A 15535-nucleotide genomic window follows, 5' to 3' on the forward strand; every position below is an offset into this window, starting at 1 on the left:
GGAAGGCAAAAAGGACCATAAATTATTGGACAAGAAAAAACATAGACGGTCGGGTGGATATAATGAAGATCAAAAATAATCGACACGACGAGAAATACGCCAGACAACCAGAGCGTATGTGCGTATTCAGGATACCGCACAGGTGAAGTAGAAGAAAGAGAGGGAAAAAAGGGGGAAAGGCCTCGCCAGACAGAAGGAGAACAAGGAATGGACAGAGAAGAGAAGAAAAAAACACAAACAAGATCGTCTCAGTCATCTAACCTGAAAAGCTGATGGAAAATCTAAATCACCCGTGCGGTAGTGGGCCGCATGAGATCCTCGCTATTCTGCTTGGACAGAGTGCCGCGCTCAGTCTGCTGGTCATCAACGTTCTCAGTCTCATGAGCGTGCTCATCATCATCCTCAACGATCCGGGTCGGGATATCGCCGGGGCCATACTGCTGACTTGACCGCTCGGGGAAAGTCGAGCTGCTGACCATAGACATAGACGTGCTGGAGCGGTTGTGGACCAGATCCGGGGTCGGGGGGATGCTGGAGTGGCGGTTGTCCGGGTGGAGAGAGCTGTTGTCAGCGTCACTGATCTCGCTGGGGGCGCGGGTAGAGCGGTCCTCCAGGTTGTCGTAGTCGGAGCCGAGACGGTCGTTCTTGGGGATCTCAGCATCTTGCTCATCCTCGGCGTCCTGGGCCAGGTGCAGGCCTTCGACGGCGGCGGCACACTGATCGCTGATGCTGCGGATAATATCTGCGATGGCATCGGTCTTGTCACGCAGGTAGCGGTCCGCGACATCTGTGATGCTGAGACGCGCAAGGGTCTTGTGATCCTTGCCGATGTTCAGCAAATGCTGCTCTAGCTCGGGCTTCATGTCATTTACCAGAGTGTTTTGACCATTGACCTCCTTAGCCGTCTTGACGGACTCCTTCGACTCATCGACTGACACATCCTCCTTGATCTCCTCGGGAGCGTCTTCGTAGCCCTGCTCGACCATTTCAGTAATCTCCGACCTGCTACCAATGGAGCGGACGATGTGCTCCATGTGGTGGCTCTGGCCGTTGATAAGGCTGCGCAGATGCATGACAACGCGCTGGGCATCTTCGCGCTCGCGGGAAAGGGTCGAGTTAGCGTGTGTGAGGGCAGAGATCTCCTTCTGGTTGCGCTTGCGCTCGCGCTCGAGCTCTTCGGCAATCTCCTGCTGAAGAACGAGTGCCTCGAGAGCATCGTCACGCTGCTTCTCAGTACCAGACAGGCGCAGAGTAAGACGAGCCACATCATCCTTCTGTTGGTCAATAAGACCAGTGAGGCGACGGCTCTCGCGCTTGTGGTTTTCGATCTTAACCTTAAGCTCCGAGGTCTCCTTGGTGAGCTGCTCGGCAAAGGCCTGGAACTTGAGGAACTGCTGCTTCCAGGTCTCGAGCTCCTCGACCAAGAAGTTGTTGCGCTTGGTGACCTTGCTGAGCTCGGTGTCCATTCTGCCCTTGAGGTTGATGAAGTCTTGCCAAGCTTCCATAGCATCCCGAGAGTACTGGTTGCGCTCACGGACAATCTCATTGAGATGACGCATAGAAACCTTGGTCATGAGGGGCTTCTTGACGGAGCCACCGAAGATGGCCTTCATACCGGTGTTGCGGCCCTAATCGATAGAACGTTAGTTTTGATTGAGGTTAGTGACAACTGAGGTGGGTAAACGTACCAGCTTCTCGCAAACATGGTCCATGACGCCCATGACAGCATCCTGGTTCCACCATTGGGGCTCTTCAACGCTTTCGACCTCTCCTCTCATGACGATGATCTGGCCAGCGGGAATGAGCTTGCCGCCAGCGTAGGCAGTGCGCAGGTGTTGGGGCACACCGGATGGCGAGACATCACCATTCAGGGACTGCGTCATGCGGTTGATAAATTTGGTGCGCTGGCCCTGGTTCAACACATTGGGCGGGCTGGAGGTGAGGACAAAGTTGCGATCGAGGTCGACCACGAGGGCATCGGACGGGGCATTGAACAGAGTCCGGCACTCGGCAGTGATACCTAGAATGTAGGGACCAGGCTCCTGGACTAGCTCCTTGACGTGGCGGGCGTGAACCACAGGGACGTACAGACCACTCCACTCGTAGACGCGAACGCAGTAGCGAATGGTTTCCGCAGCGACAGTCAGCATCGCTGGGTAGTGACTGACGAAAATGATGCGGCGTGTAGGCGAGACAGCAGCCTCGATCACGCCGACAATGTTGGGGATCGACAGGCAAGTGAACAATGGCCACATGGCAAAGTTCTGGAAGCCGGTGGGCGACGAGGGGAACTGATAGCACAGGGCATAATCCTTCATATCAATGCGGACCAAGTCGTTAAGACGCGGGGCCGGGAAACTGAGGATGCGGGAGACCTCCTCGGCGTGGAACAGGTTGGTGGCCTTGTTCCAGTGGATCCACATACCACGGAGGTAGTCACCTAGCAGGTCGTAGAGGGGATACCGGGAGAGGAAGCTCAAGCAGTAAGGAATCCAGTAGGTCTCATCGGGATTATCATAGAAGTCCGGCTCCGTCTTCTTGCGCAGCTCGCGGATTGTCTCCGCGCGCTTCTCGTCGGCACGGGACCAAACGCGCAGCGCGATACCGTACAGGGTGTGAGAAGAGTCCTGTTGCAACACGAACGCGTGGTGTGCACAGTGAGGCTGGCTCTTGCCGGTGCAGATCTCCACGTCGTGAGGGAAGCATGCTCGCATAGCCGAGTGTAGGGCTCGTGCGATCTCGTTGTCCTGTTCTAGTCGAGGGCTGCTTCCCAGAATCTCGGGGAGCCAGAATTGACCGACGGCTCCCTTCATGTGGCCAATCTTACCCTGGGCAGGGGCAGGCGCCTTGACCCATTGTGAAGGTTCGCGTCCGACACCACATACCATGTAAGCATGAGTGAGTGTTTTCGGTGTCCGCTGAGCGGGTTTGATGCTGAGTGAGGACGGGATAGGTTGAGTGATGCGCGAGTGCAACGACGACGTGCGGCTAGGAACGACCAGCGAATTTTCCCCTTCGCCGCGTGTCGTAGGCCGATCCCGAGTGGATGGCCGGACAAAAGACCCATGATCTCGCAGAGAATGGACCATTGTTGCGATGTAGATTTATATTTCGGGTCGAATATTGTCGAGTGAAAGAGTATGTCGAGTTGGATAGTCCGTGGGGATTCCTTGAAATATAGGAATGTAGAAATCGGGGAATCGAGGAATGGAGGCACTGCTTGAGTGCAGTTCGAAATGAGGGTTTACCCAAGATCAAGGAAAGTCGGGGAGATATTTTAGAGAGTGTAAGAAGTCCGGGTGAAACTTCAATAATACTCAAGACTCGAGAACACACCCGCCATATGCATCCAACTTATGCAGTTGAAAAACAGGACCCAAGAAAGAGGAGGGTTTAGGGGGACAAATAGGAGAAGAAGAAGAATCGAGGGAATTAAAGACTAAGGCCAAAGGAGTTCTCTCCACTTTAATTAGCCGTACTGTATTTTATTTACGGGGGGTATCTATGTTTGTATTGTTTCATCTTTTTGCTTTTTGTCTTTTTGCTTATCTTTTTCTTCAGGATAGTATAATATTATTATTCTACTGAGTACGAAGAAAGAGATAGAAATGATACATCCAACACCGTTGGCGGCGTTAGGTTTCGCCTATTTCTTTTCTGATCTATTCGTTCCACCTATTTCACTTTTACACAACTTTGATACTCAATTCATATCCTCTCCCTCGGTAATCTGCAGTGCGACCATATATATGCAAAGCTCCTATGTTTCGCCTGCGAGCAGCTAGGAGACTCCAACCACTTCAACCACTTTACAACTTTCACTTTGACAAATATGTAGATATCCCTACTATGCCGATCATCTGATTTCATTTGAGGCCGAATTCCAAGATCGTGAGCCATGGATATCCCGAATGGCTACCCGTCCGAACTGGGTGGACGGTTTTATATGATTGGTCAGTTCCCCTGGCCAGTCCCCATCTGTTCGATCTTCCAACCGTGGTTGGCCTACTATCTGACCCCCCTGAAGAGGATTCCAAGGTTTGACTGTTGATTAAAAATTTGACACTTTGGAAAAAGAAATACGGTACATGCAATATAAAATATAAAAGATGTCTCCCTAGGTATAATACTTATATCAGTTCTTCTTCCCTTTGCCGTTTCCCAGTTTTCTCCTCCCAAACTCTACCGGACTCGTGTTAGCCCGTCAAAGCGGGCAAGCTAAGCTACCGAGCTACTCAGTCTGGCAGTTTCGGCGGAGATCTCATTTCCCGGATGAGCCCCTCACGCACGATTTTGCAAGGTTCTGGATCCATGTGGTAAGGAACTACTCCGTACTCCGTATGTTCTACATGTATACTCCGTATACATTGTAAACGTTAGAGATCTGGCGAACACTCGAGATCGCACATGGGAAGACCGCATGGACCATTGAATATATAGGGCCACTGGCGAACACCCTTCATTCCGTACTACGCACTCCGTACTTTGTATCTCGTACTAGTACTTTGTACATTGTATGTACATTACTCTGTATAAATATGACTCGGAGAGCTCAGATGTCCGAGATTATAGAGCAAGTTCTTGGTTCCCATCTTCTGGTAAATTCTGAATCTTACTTTCCAAATCTTTCCCATTAAGATTATGCGTTATTTATTATTCCCATTCTAATCGTAGATAACCAATGCATTCCTCTCTACTCCGTACTCCGTGGTCCTTACGTAGTACACTGAACATTCTAAAATAAATAGAAACCTCATGCAAGCTTAATTTAATAGTGCTTACTCCATCCGGAGGACTCCGTACAATATAAATCTCCTGGAATTCCCTCCGAAGTCTTTCCAGAATTCTCCGTTCCCCTTACTCTAAGCCTCATTAGGGTCTCTGGCCTGTCGATCCACAATCCGATCCACCAATGTTTCGCGCAAGGACCCACACCACAGCTCTCCCCAGCAAAATTCTAGTACCAATAGGCGTAGTATCCGGTACCTTAGTTCATGCAACTGGAACCCGCATGGGCCGAGGTATCCGGTACTTTTTGCCAAGGTACCTGGGATCTGGTGGCAAGAGGGTTTAATCTCGAGAATGGAGTTTACATATATTGTGAATAGATATTCTAGGAATAGTATATTGCACAATATAACTGAATACTGTTAAGCTACCAATAACTTCGGTGGTTTAACCATTTAACCATTTTGTATATTACGTATCCATGATAGGGGTAGGGGGAGGGGTGAGATCTGTACTTTATACGGAGTGCGGAGTAGCAGCCATATTAATATATATTTCGGTATTCCACCTGTCTAGTGAAGAATACCTATAAAAAGACGCTGGATGCAATTACTTTACTATTCCAAGTACTCTGTCCCCTTTACTCAGTCCTCTTTACTCCATACACGCGTGAAACACAATTCGAGAACATTTCACGTTAGTGTACATATGTAGAATTTCACATACTCTTCAAATCCCGCCAAGGACATCATAAATTGAAAGCCTAAGAAAGCCTAAGAAAAGATGTACACCATACCAGCGCGGTCCACGCTCACGACCATACCATACGGCACACGTAAAACCGCCACATCCTGGATAATATCCAGATGGCTCTTCAACAACATCTGCTGCTGCAGGCTGATGACGGTACTACGCGGCGGCCTTGGACTGGCCCCCTTCCTTGTATCACGAGAACTGCCAGTACTGGACGAACTAGGGAGGTGCTCGGTGGTAACCAGGAGACTGGGGCCGGGCTGGGACTGCTCATAGTATGGCTTGCCGCTGGCACTACCATCTGAGACGACGTCTAACCCACTAACTATGGAGGAGAGATCCGGCCGGGCCAGATCCCAGAACCGGATTTTCCGGTCGCATCCTGCAGAAATGATGTACCCACATTTCGTATTGGAGTCCTTATCTTCGCCAGGGGCATTGAGGCCGACCGCAAACGCCCAGATGCCGAGTCGATCGCCGGCCGGATTATTAGAAGATGGGTTACCTGGCTCAGGGCCGTTTGTTGCAAAGCGACTCAGCATCCCTTCTGGCCGGTCGCTATCGACCCGCCACGCTTCGTAATCACTTGGCACAGCAGGGGTCGGGTAAGCGTGAGGGGCACGGGAAGGATGATGGGTGCCATTGGGGCCATTGGTGCCGACACCCAGCGGGGTCGCTCGGTAGACCTCGCGACAGCGGAACTTCTCAATATCCCACACTGTGATTTCATTGCCGTGGTTACCGCTACTGGATACGCAAACCCAGCGTCCGCGGGCTTTGACGGGATGTAGTTGGATCCGATTAATAGCGCCCCAACCTGGAAGACCCCATGCCTTCAACCGCACGCGGAAGCGGAGATCCCACAGGTCGAGGATCCCATGAGTTGTGCCGACCAGTAGCCAGTGGTGTCTACGGTCGCAACAGAATGTAGTTAGAGTTCCATGGTGAACTGGATTTTCCAATGTGTATATCGGCAGCATGGTTTTCATGTCCAACGCCACGATGCGACAAGTGTTCGTCGCCATAATCAAGGTGGACTGCCCTTCGTCACGGAAGTGCTCCATCCAGACTGCATATTCGGGTGATCCATCTTCGGCTATGGGAAGCTGATATTCGCGAACAATTTGAAGCTTCCCATATCGGACGGCCGTCTGACTGACTTTCTGATAGTCGACTCGAACGGCATGGACGCTGCCATCAGTGGCCGCACTGACAAAAGTGTAGGTATTTTCAACAAATGTCAAAGCCTTCACACGTGAGCCTGTTGCATGACGGTGAGTTTGACGCGATCGAGGTGTTAAGTTCCTTTCAAGACGAGTTGTGTCCCAAATCTTTACCGTGCTATCATCAGATGCGGTAGCAAAGAAGGAGTGATCTGGTGCTACCACGACACGGTTGATTGGCGCACTGTGCTCGCCAAACGTCGCAACCAGATTCCCTTCGGGCTTCCAGGTCTTACTTGGCTCTTGATCAGTAGCGCTGCGAATCGGTTGGCGGGTGTCAACTTCTTTGACATATGGACCTAGGTCAAATAGGTCCGTCGGGTAGTTTTCCTCGAAGACGTTATCTAGCAGTCGTAGAACCGCAGGGTCGTTGCCCCCATATGAATGGTGTGCACGATATTTCTGTGGCACTATTTGAGCCGCTTTCTGCTCGGTTGAGAGTAATGGTGTCAATGGTCGGGGTGTGCCGCCTCTCTGGACCGGTGCGTCTACCTTTCCAAAGGCGTTTGCGGAGCTTGTGCCCGTTTCAGCGTAGGCTTTGGCAGTGTCTTTCCGACTCAACAAACTCATCGCGCTAGACTTTTTATGTACACGATCGGATAGACTTTTGGTGTCTGCGTTAGCCGATGCCAATGAGCCGTCTTGCCCAGGGCTCGGTCGGCGATTGGAAAGCCTTTGGTCATTGTCGAAGTTTGGAGGGGACAATGGACGAGATGCAGGTCCCCCGGCGGGCGATGATGCTACCGGAGATGATGATAACGAAGAAGTGTCATTTCCATCCAAGGTCGGAGCGTGCGATGCACGTCTTGTTTCTTTCGAAAGTTGGCTTTTCGACCGCAAGTGCTTGCGACGAGAACTGGGCATTCGCTCAATGGTTGTGGAAGCGTCAAGCAAAGCATCTGCGATTGTTCTCGGCCTTGAATCGTCGACGGTGCCATCGTTTGCTCCCGAGGAGATTCCTCGCGGCTGATCTTTAATTTCCTTATCAAAAAACACAGTCTGGGGCTTGACTCCATGTTGTGTCAAACTGACAATGTCGTTCACGGGTGGGATTGCATGGATATCAGTTTCTCTCGATTGCCGTAATGAGACCCTCCAAATGTAGTCTTTGAGTGCGAGAAGCTTGAATTCATCCTCAGGGCTCATTCCAAGGTTTCGCAACCGACCAAGCCATTGTTCATCCTCGTCATTTCTTGATTGAGCGGCCATATTAAGGGAAAAGTTCCGTTGACCCACGCGGGGGCTAAACGATCCAGGCTCAGACAAGCTGAACATTCCATCGCGACTTGGCGACTTCCAGAAAACACCTTTCTCTGATTTGGAAGCCCAGAGGAAGGCCATCTCATACACACTTCTCGACATTGGCCGCTTGAGTGCGTCGAGCATATTGGTAGCCGAAAAGACAACAACCTTAATCTTGAGGAAAGGCCGGATAATAGGAGTCAGGATGGAATGAACATCCGCTATTGATAAAAACTTGGCGGAGCTAACCACGAACTCGACTGCTGCCTCACGAATCCAGGTGTTCGGATGCGCCAAAAATCCAACAGTCGTGTTTAGGAGATCCCACGTTGTTGATCGCTGGAATAAGCCCAAGTCAGCCATAGCTGCCAGAGATCGAATCACCCTTTCAACAACAAATTCCTCAGGCTCAGTCATGGACTGAACCATCAGCGGTAATATGTATAGCTCCAGGTTCAGGCTCCCCACATAGGTGGCGACACCGATGACAGCCTCGAAAAACGCGCATTTCAAAATCCAGTCTGGATCGTTCAAGTACGTGTTCAAATGGCTAAGAACAACCTCGTTTGCTCTGAGATTTCCGAAAAAGACACAGAGGCTGGACACAGAGCCCAGAAATGCCCGCCGGACTGATGCATCCGGGTCTGTCAACAGCATTTTTGTGTGAACCTCAAAGTATTCCAGAAGATCGACCCGAGCCACGTCGTAGAGATTGTGATAGGTGGCATCCTCAGTCCATCGGGGCTCAAAGCCGACCGGGATCATCGCAGCCAAACGTGTATCGGAACGCAATGCTTGGATCATGTCCAAAAATCTCAAGGACGACTGGGCCAAAGACGCAATGCATGAGGCATATGCCGCACGCACCATGGCACTTGACTTGCTGTTGGAGGTAGCGACGAATGGCTGGAGCCTTGGGAATATGTATTCGGAGAACAGATAGGCATTGACTGGAGAGACCACCTGGACCATTTTTAGTAATTGGGTTAAGGTGCGAATCGCAGCGACCTTGACAGTATCGGTCCGATCAGTCAGTAAGACCATGATATATGGAAGAATGCGATCCAATTTAGCTTCATCTGACAGCCTTTCTGCAAATGCAAGAAGGATATCGCAGGCCTTGATCCGAGCCGATGCCTTGGCTGTATTTCGTAAGTTGGATACCACAAGTGTTAGGAAAATCAGAGCACCCTCCTCTGGCTGTGACTGCGGTGCTGAAATTTGACTTTCACCATTTGGAAGACCAAGCCTCACAGGGAGAGTGTTGCCCGTTAATTTGGAGACAGGCACATTAGATAGAGCCCCAACGCCACGGGTGTTGGAACCGAGGAAGTAAGATACTTTATCGAAGTCTAGGTAGATTCGCTCAATCCGCTCATCTGCCTCCCCTCGGTTGGCTGATTCTGCATCCACATTTGTTCGCCCGGAAGAAGGATCGGTCATGAGGGACATGTATTGGTGGAGAAAGCTGTAGAAGTATTCTGGAAAGGCCTTGCCCTTCCAGAAATTCAGATACTCATCCGCTGAGTACCGAGACTCTGGCTCAAGTTGTATCATATGTAGAATCAGCTCCCGAATGTCCGGATCATCGATTTTGGCTAGTTGACTGTGTTCTGGGCTGTATTCTCCTTTGCGATACTTGTACATTTGACTCAGGTTGAAGATCGGCGCTTCAAGAAAGAGCTCTGCAATGACACAGCCAGCACTGAAAATATCCATTGCCCAGTTGACGCCGCTTTCACTGGGCTCTTCCCCGGCAACAGAGAAGCGCTCGGGGGCTAAGTAACAGGTTCGCCTTCCGGAGATGTCGAAGAAGAAAGAGAAATCTGCCGGATTATCCTCGGGGAGAAATGTGGGCTTGAAGGATGATGAGAAGTCAGAAAGATACAGCCAATTCCAGGCTGTGACCAAAACGTTTTCAGTTTTGATATCACCATGGTAGACATCCAGTGAATGGCAATCTCGAAGAGCACACAACAGCTGGAAGGCAATCCACTTTTTCTCAATATGCTCTAGGAAAGGTCGTGTGCTATGTTTATGTCAGGCTTCATTCGCTGGTAACAGCTGCGACAGACATACCTCATCCGATCATAGAGAGAGCTGTGCATGTATTGGCGCACAAGGTATCCACTCGTGGCAGTCTCAAGGATCCTCTGGTAGCTTAGCGCATTCGGCACATCTGCCAACAGCTTTCGTTCTCCTGAAGTGGACATGAATATTAGAAGTTTATTATAGTAAAAAGGGATTCAAACATACTCGTGATGTCTTTGATATATGGCTCCAGTTCCATGGTTGGGAACGGTTTCATGATGACCTTGATGATCACCAGACCATTTGGCTGCCGTGCGCGAATGCTTTTCATGAACCTACCACCCCCCCATCGACTTTTCATACACCAGGTCAGCTAATTCAGGCACATCGATCCCCGCCGACCCCGCGGACAGGGTTGTGAGGGAGTAGCCTTGTCCCATGGTGTCGACTGCCCCTCATCTCCTCTTTGGAGATTTGGTGGTTATTTAGAGCCAGAGATTGGTTAAATTAGATGGAGATGATTGGGGAGAGCCATGCGATAATGAAAGTTGAGTTGAAGCCGATGAAGTCACTGGACGCGTCGACACGTGCGCAAGGCGGTCAGCGAGATGTCGTTGGCAACCTCCAGCTCGTCACCTTTCTCTCTTGCAATTCTTCCTGTTACATACTGAATATTTGAATTGTTTTATCTTAAACTGAAAAAGGTGATTGTTGCAATGCTATTTGTGGCCAATTGAAACCCCCACCGATCAAACGACATGGACCTTCCGTCGATACCTCGGCCTTGATACTTGCAGTTCTGCCCTATCCCGGAAGGGAGATACGCTAGATGAAAAAAAAAAGGAGAACAAAAACAAACAGCCAAATATATTGAAAAGCAAATCCTGAAATCAACTCTGGAACGTTCAATATTCAACGCTTGACGTCGGTATGTGGCTGGTTTTGGCGGCCACGGGGAGACCCGCTAATCGAAGTAGAACTCCTCCAGATGGATTCACACATGGATCATACGGAAATTCCGGTGATCGAAACTAATGAACCGCTATTTGATGTGCTTCCTAAGCTGTACAAGTAAGTCCTGTCTGCCTTCTTGATTAAGCAGAATTAACGAAGCCGCCTACAGCTTCATTACCATGGCCGTGGGTGATATGGCTTACACGTTTGAGCAAATGCTGTATGGATCACAAGGACACCGTCTTAGACAGCTGGTCCATGCTTTGGCAGATGATACCCACAATCCCTTTATCATCGTGGCATTGATGTAAGTTCACGACGAAGAGGACGCGGAACTGGATTGGCTGATTAATGAACCAAGGATACTCAAATGGGACTTCACCACTGCCACCGAGGATGATTGGGGACTCAATGAGAGCCGCGGTGCAGCCTGCGAATTTGTTGCCTGGCAATTCCTGTGTCACCTGAACCAGCGCGAGACAATTGAGTTTCTATTGGAAGAGCTACCAGCACCGCGGCGCGGTTCGGCAAATATCATTGAATCGGAAGCAGGTAACCCTGGCCTGGCATCTATCCAAGGGGATACGAGCCAGACGGAAGAGACCACTCCTCTCCTGCCAAACTCTTCTTTTTATCGTCTTTTTGGCGGTAAGAGAACCACAGAGACACAGTTATCTGGAGCCTCGCAGGATACACACCGAGATGATGAAACCTACGCCGCCCATAGATATTCCCGATTCTTTGGGTTGAATGCACTGGAGATTGCAACGATTGCCCACGCAAAGAGATTTCTGAGCCAGCGAGTTGTTCAAAGGGTCGTCGACGGTATTTGGAAGGGTGAAATCGTTTTCTGGGATTCTCTGACAGTCAATTCAACCAAGAAACCTCATATTTTCAACACAAGGTTAGGCACAACAAGCAATAGTCTTGCAGAGATACTGACCATTTTCTTCGATTAGAACGGCTGATCCATACTCACGCCTGAGAGTACCTCTGTATCGGAAAATCTTTGAAGCAGCATTCTTCATATCTTTCCTCTTTCTCTACTACGCAGTCCTGGTAGAAAGGAGACAAGAGGCTGTTGGCATCTTCGAGGCGGTGATGTATGTGTGGATCGTTGCTTTTGCATACGATGAATTGAGTGGAATAATTGACGCAGGAGTCATTTTCTACCAAATGGATTTCTGGAGTCTCTGGAACCTAAGCATAATTGGTGTTGGGATAGCATTTGTCATAACAAGTGAGTCACTGGTTGCTCATTTTGCCTTGCGGCTCGTTGTTAGCAGGTCATCTGTGTCAACCGTGCGACTAATGAGGAGACCACAGGGGTCATTGGGCTAGCGAAGGGCGACAACCCCATTATTGAGCTCTCATTCGACATTCTATCCCTGGAGGCTCTATTTCTTGTACCGAGGCATGGCTATTCGTGGAATTACCATCTGGGGGGGACAGGACTGACACGAAATGAACAGGATCTGCTCACTCGTGAGCTTGAATTCATACTTCGGCAGTCTAGTAAGTGGATCCTACATGCAACATTATTGTTCTATAAATGGATTGACTGATTGTGGCTATGAACAGATACCAGTATTGAAAGAGATGGTGCGATGTCCCCCTAATCCTTGCTTGGGTTGGCTTTGGGACCCAAGGCTGATTGAGGATGTGTCCCAGACGAAAGCATTCTTCAGATTTTTCCCGGTGGTGGTAGTGTTGTATATTGGTAAGTGTGGCTAAGCACATATCTAGACAGGTGAATCATTGTCGGTGCCAAATTGCTGAACCGCTGCAGGGTTCTTGACCACATTCACCATGCTCGCGCGTGACCGCTTGTCGCTCAGCACAATGTCACATTTGTTAGTGAAAGTGTTCTTTGGGTACGGTGAAGTAATCCCTGTTGAGACCGCTTTTTCATTTTTTTACTGACCATTTGAAACAGATCGAGCGTTCTTGGATTAGTGGGTTCATGTCTCCTTTCCCATTTTAGGGATGTGCACTGACAGTGGCTGAATTGATTGGATGATAGGACACCGCGTCTGAAGTAAGTCTGCGCACCAGGCGGCTGTCCTGCAGCTCAAATCGCATTATCCCGGAGTATTGGCAAAATGGTTGGCTATCGTGTTAAGTTGACTTACACGCTAATTTTTTAGATCTCCCCCATCTTCGGCTATGGCTTGATGTGAGTTCCCTGACTTTTTTCTTTGATTTTTATTGCGCCACACATTAAAAAAAAAGAGTCGCATGTGCTTTTGATCACGTTCTAATATGCAAGTGACGTCCGGTTGCATGGTCTTTTTGGGGGGTGCCATTAGCACACGGGGATCTGCTGCAACTTCCACGCATTGGTTTCTTTTCGTAAAACGATGGATGAAAAAGATGCTGACAGCTAGAATGACTTACAGGCTTACTTTCGCTCTAATGACCAATACCCTCATTCTCTCATCCTTGATTAGTTTGATGAGCATGAGCCTTGAAGGGGTAAGTAAACACGGTCTACTATAGTTGTGCGGCAGCCGATTAATTTCCATTTACTCCGGTATTGTGATAGGTGATGCGCCATGCCCGAGAAGAATACCTTTTTCAGTAAGTACATATGTATACAGACATGCCTGCTCTTCTGAATTTTGGCACTGCCCCGTGGAAAATTCCATTTTGACAAGCCAATCAGGTTGGCCATTTATGTCCTAGAAAGCAGCAATTCTCGACGACTGACATACTTTATGCCACCCCTGGTCAGTTAGCGTCTGATCCTTGACTTGAATCTTTCGCTGTATGTTCTGGAATATTTCCAAGCTAACACTGAGCAGAATCTTATACCCCTCCTCTGTATCCGGCCCATGCGGCTTTTTCTCTCTGCTGGAACAGTTCGCAGCGTACGCATTGTCTTGCTTCGAGCCACCCACCTCCCGTTTGTCGCATTGATATGGGCGTACGAGTTTAAATGGCAACATTCAAAACGACAGAGCAGCCAACTTGGCCCAATGTCGACACGCGGTCCAGGAACTTCTGAAAACCCGACTGAGTCAAGGTGTCAGGACCCACACCACCCCTCCTTAGTTGAAACAAATCGCCTAGGCCCTGGAAAAGCACCCAGTGTGGATCAGCAAGCCGCGCGTGAGCTAGACATGGGGCAGTTCGGGAAAGTACCGCAACTCGCGGACCTGATCGACACAATAGAGCGACTACGAACTCAAGTGGAGGCTATTGCTCAGCAAAAGTGAATTACGATTTACAACACAATGTACAACACAATGTGCAAATTACCGTGTTCTCCGCACTGACTTGTGATCTGCGGAGTTGACGGAGTTCTAAAAGAACGGCGCGGTAGAGGGGTCACTGCCCTGGCGCTTAGGGCCACGCACGCCCTGCAGCACCGGAGGCGCTAGTCGACGTCGGGTCAGTTTAGTGGCAGAGCCACTTTGACTCCAAAAAAACCGTTCGATATTCCTGTGAACAACCATATCGATTAATAGCCTAATCCAAACAGGCTTGGTGGCTTTTTTTTTTCGGGGTTCGGTCTTTTTCTCCTATTTCTTTTTCTTTTTCTTTTCTTTTCCTTTCTTTTTTTGGCTTCCCCCCTGTCCCTGGCGTTTCAAGATTGATTCTCCTTTCCAATCAATTTCATGTTCGATCCACAAGAGGGGGAAAAGCGAGTAGTAATTAGATCATGGCCATGATGACCTTGAAGTTGAATCCGGATATCTCATAGAGACGGTTTGTCCGGGGGCGCGTCAATTACCTGTGGAGTCAATGTGGAGTTTCCGCGCTATGGTATACATGAAGCCAAAGGGATCGAGCGGTTCGGAAGGGCTGGCCCGCATACCACTGAGGTCACGATAATTAGTTCAGTTCGTGAAATATTGATCAACTTCATCATCCAATTCGGGACTTCGTCAGAAAATACATTCCCCACCGTCCTAGCTATGCGGGCTGTGCTCATGGTCAACAGGCCCTCGACACACACCAATGCACCTCGCCAAGCCGATCCAGGGACTCGGGCTCTGCTAATGTCTCTGTATGGCTACTACCTGCATGGGACACGTCTCGGTTGGGCAGACCAGCCCAACGGTGGTGAAAGGGATGGTTAGCCTTTTCCAGACAAACCCAACAGCCGCCGTTATGCATCGTCATATATCTCTTATGTACCTATCAGTTCATTACAGGGTATTACGATCTCCAAAAGTGCCCGAAACTAGGCTGAAAATGCAATGATTTGCCCTAGTTGCCTATGAGATAGTAGTATATCTTGATCTCTCCGGAGCTAACCCTCTGTGAGTGCCCATATGCCAGACCTGGACTGCCATCGATCTCGTCCGGATTACCCTTACCCCCCGGCACTTAATGCCCCCCCCACCCGAATTTCTCTTCCACCGCAATTACAGACCCTTTCCTCTCCAAATCTGCCTTGTCTGTGACGGCGTCAAGTCGTTGAATCTTCAACATTTGTCGGTGTCGATGCGGCGCAAGCTCTTCTCCAATGAATTCATACCCTATCCACTACCCTCCTCTCAGCCACCGATGTATGCCGCTGTCAATCACCAACAGCGAAGCTGTTGACTCAAAAGCCTTTACTATATATAGTTTGATTTATCGCCCTTCGTTCACTC

General features: G+C 49.6%; 4 protein-coding genes across 4 annotated transcripts; 2 read left to right on the plus strand and 2 right to left on the minus strand.

Annotated features, from left to right (window-relative positions):
* Positions 1 to 281: 281 nt before the first annotated feature.
* On the minus strand, positions 282 to 3089 carry N7519_005069 (DENN (AEX-3) domain protein; the record flags this gene model as incomplete). Its single annotated transcript, XM_057291845.1, has 2 exons — positions 282 to 1628; positions 1689 to 3089. 2 exons carry the CDS (start codon positions 3087 to 3089, stop codon positions 282 to 284), a joined length of 2748 nt encoding a protein of 915 aa, XP_057146656.1.
* A 2412-nt stretch (positions 3090 to 5501) lies between these two features.
* N7519_005070 (ubiquitin-binding serine/threonine protein kinase VPS15) lies at positions 5502 to 10254 on the minus strand (the record flags this gene model as incomplete). The annotated part of the gene is made up of 3 exons (XM_057291846.1): positions 5502 to 9975; positions 10026 to 10146; positions 10203 to 10254. 3 exons carry the CDS (start codon positions 10252 to 10254, stop codon positions 5502 to 5504), a joined length of 4647 nt encoding a protein of 1548 aa, XP_057146657.1.
* Positions 10255 to 11110: 856 nt separating this feature from the next.
* Positions 11111 to 12550, plus strand: N7519_005071 (uncharacterized protein; the record flags this gene model as incomplete). Its single annotated transcript, XM_057291847.1, has 5 exons — positions 11111 to 11238; positions 11293 to 11835; positions 11891 to 12171; positions 12273 to 12446; positions 12513 to 12550. The coding sequence occupies 5 exons, from the start codon at positions 11111 to 11113 to the stop codon at positions 12548 to 12550; spliced, it is 1164 nt and encodes a 387-aa protein (XP_057146658.1).
* Positions 12551 to 13346: 796 nt separating this feature from the next.
* On the plus strand, positions 13347 to 14149 carry N7519_005072 (uncharacterized protein; the record flags this gene model as incomplete). Its single annotated transcript, XM_057291848.1, has 4 exons — positions 13347 to 13406; positions 13477 to 13511; positions 13597 to 13660; positions 13736 to 14149. The coding sequence occupies 4 exons, from the start codon at positions 13347 to 13349 to the stop codon at positions 14147 to 14149; spliced, it is 573 nt and encodes a 190-aa protein (XP_057146659.1).
* Positions 14150 to 15535: the final 1386 nt, after the last annotated feature.

Source organism: Penicillium mononematosum, assembly GCF_028829835.1.
Source record: "Penicillium mononematosum strain IBT 11891 chromosome Unknown utg000003l:1.0-8172316.0:1.0-8177699.0, whole genome shotgun sequence".
Classification (NCBI taxonomy): Eukaryota; Fungi; Ascomycota; class Eurotiomycetes; order Eurotiales; family Aspergillaceae; genus Penicillium; species Penicillium mononematosum.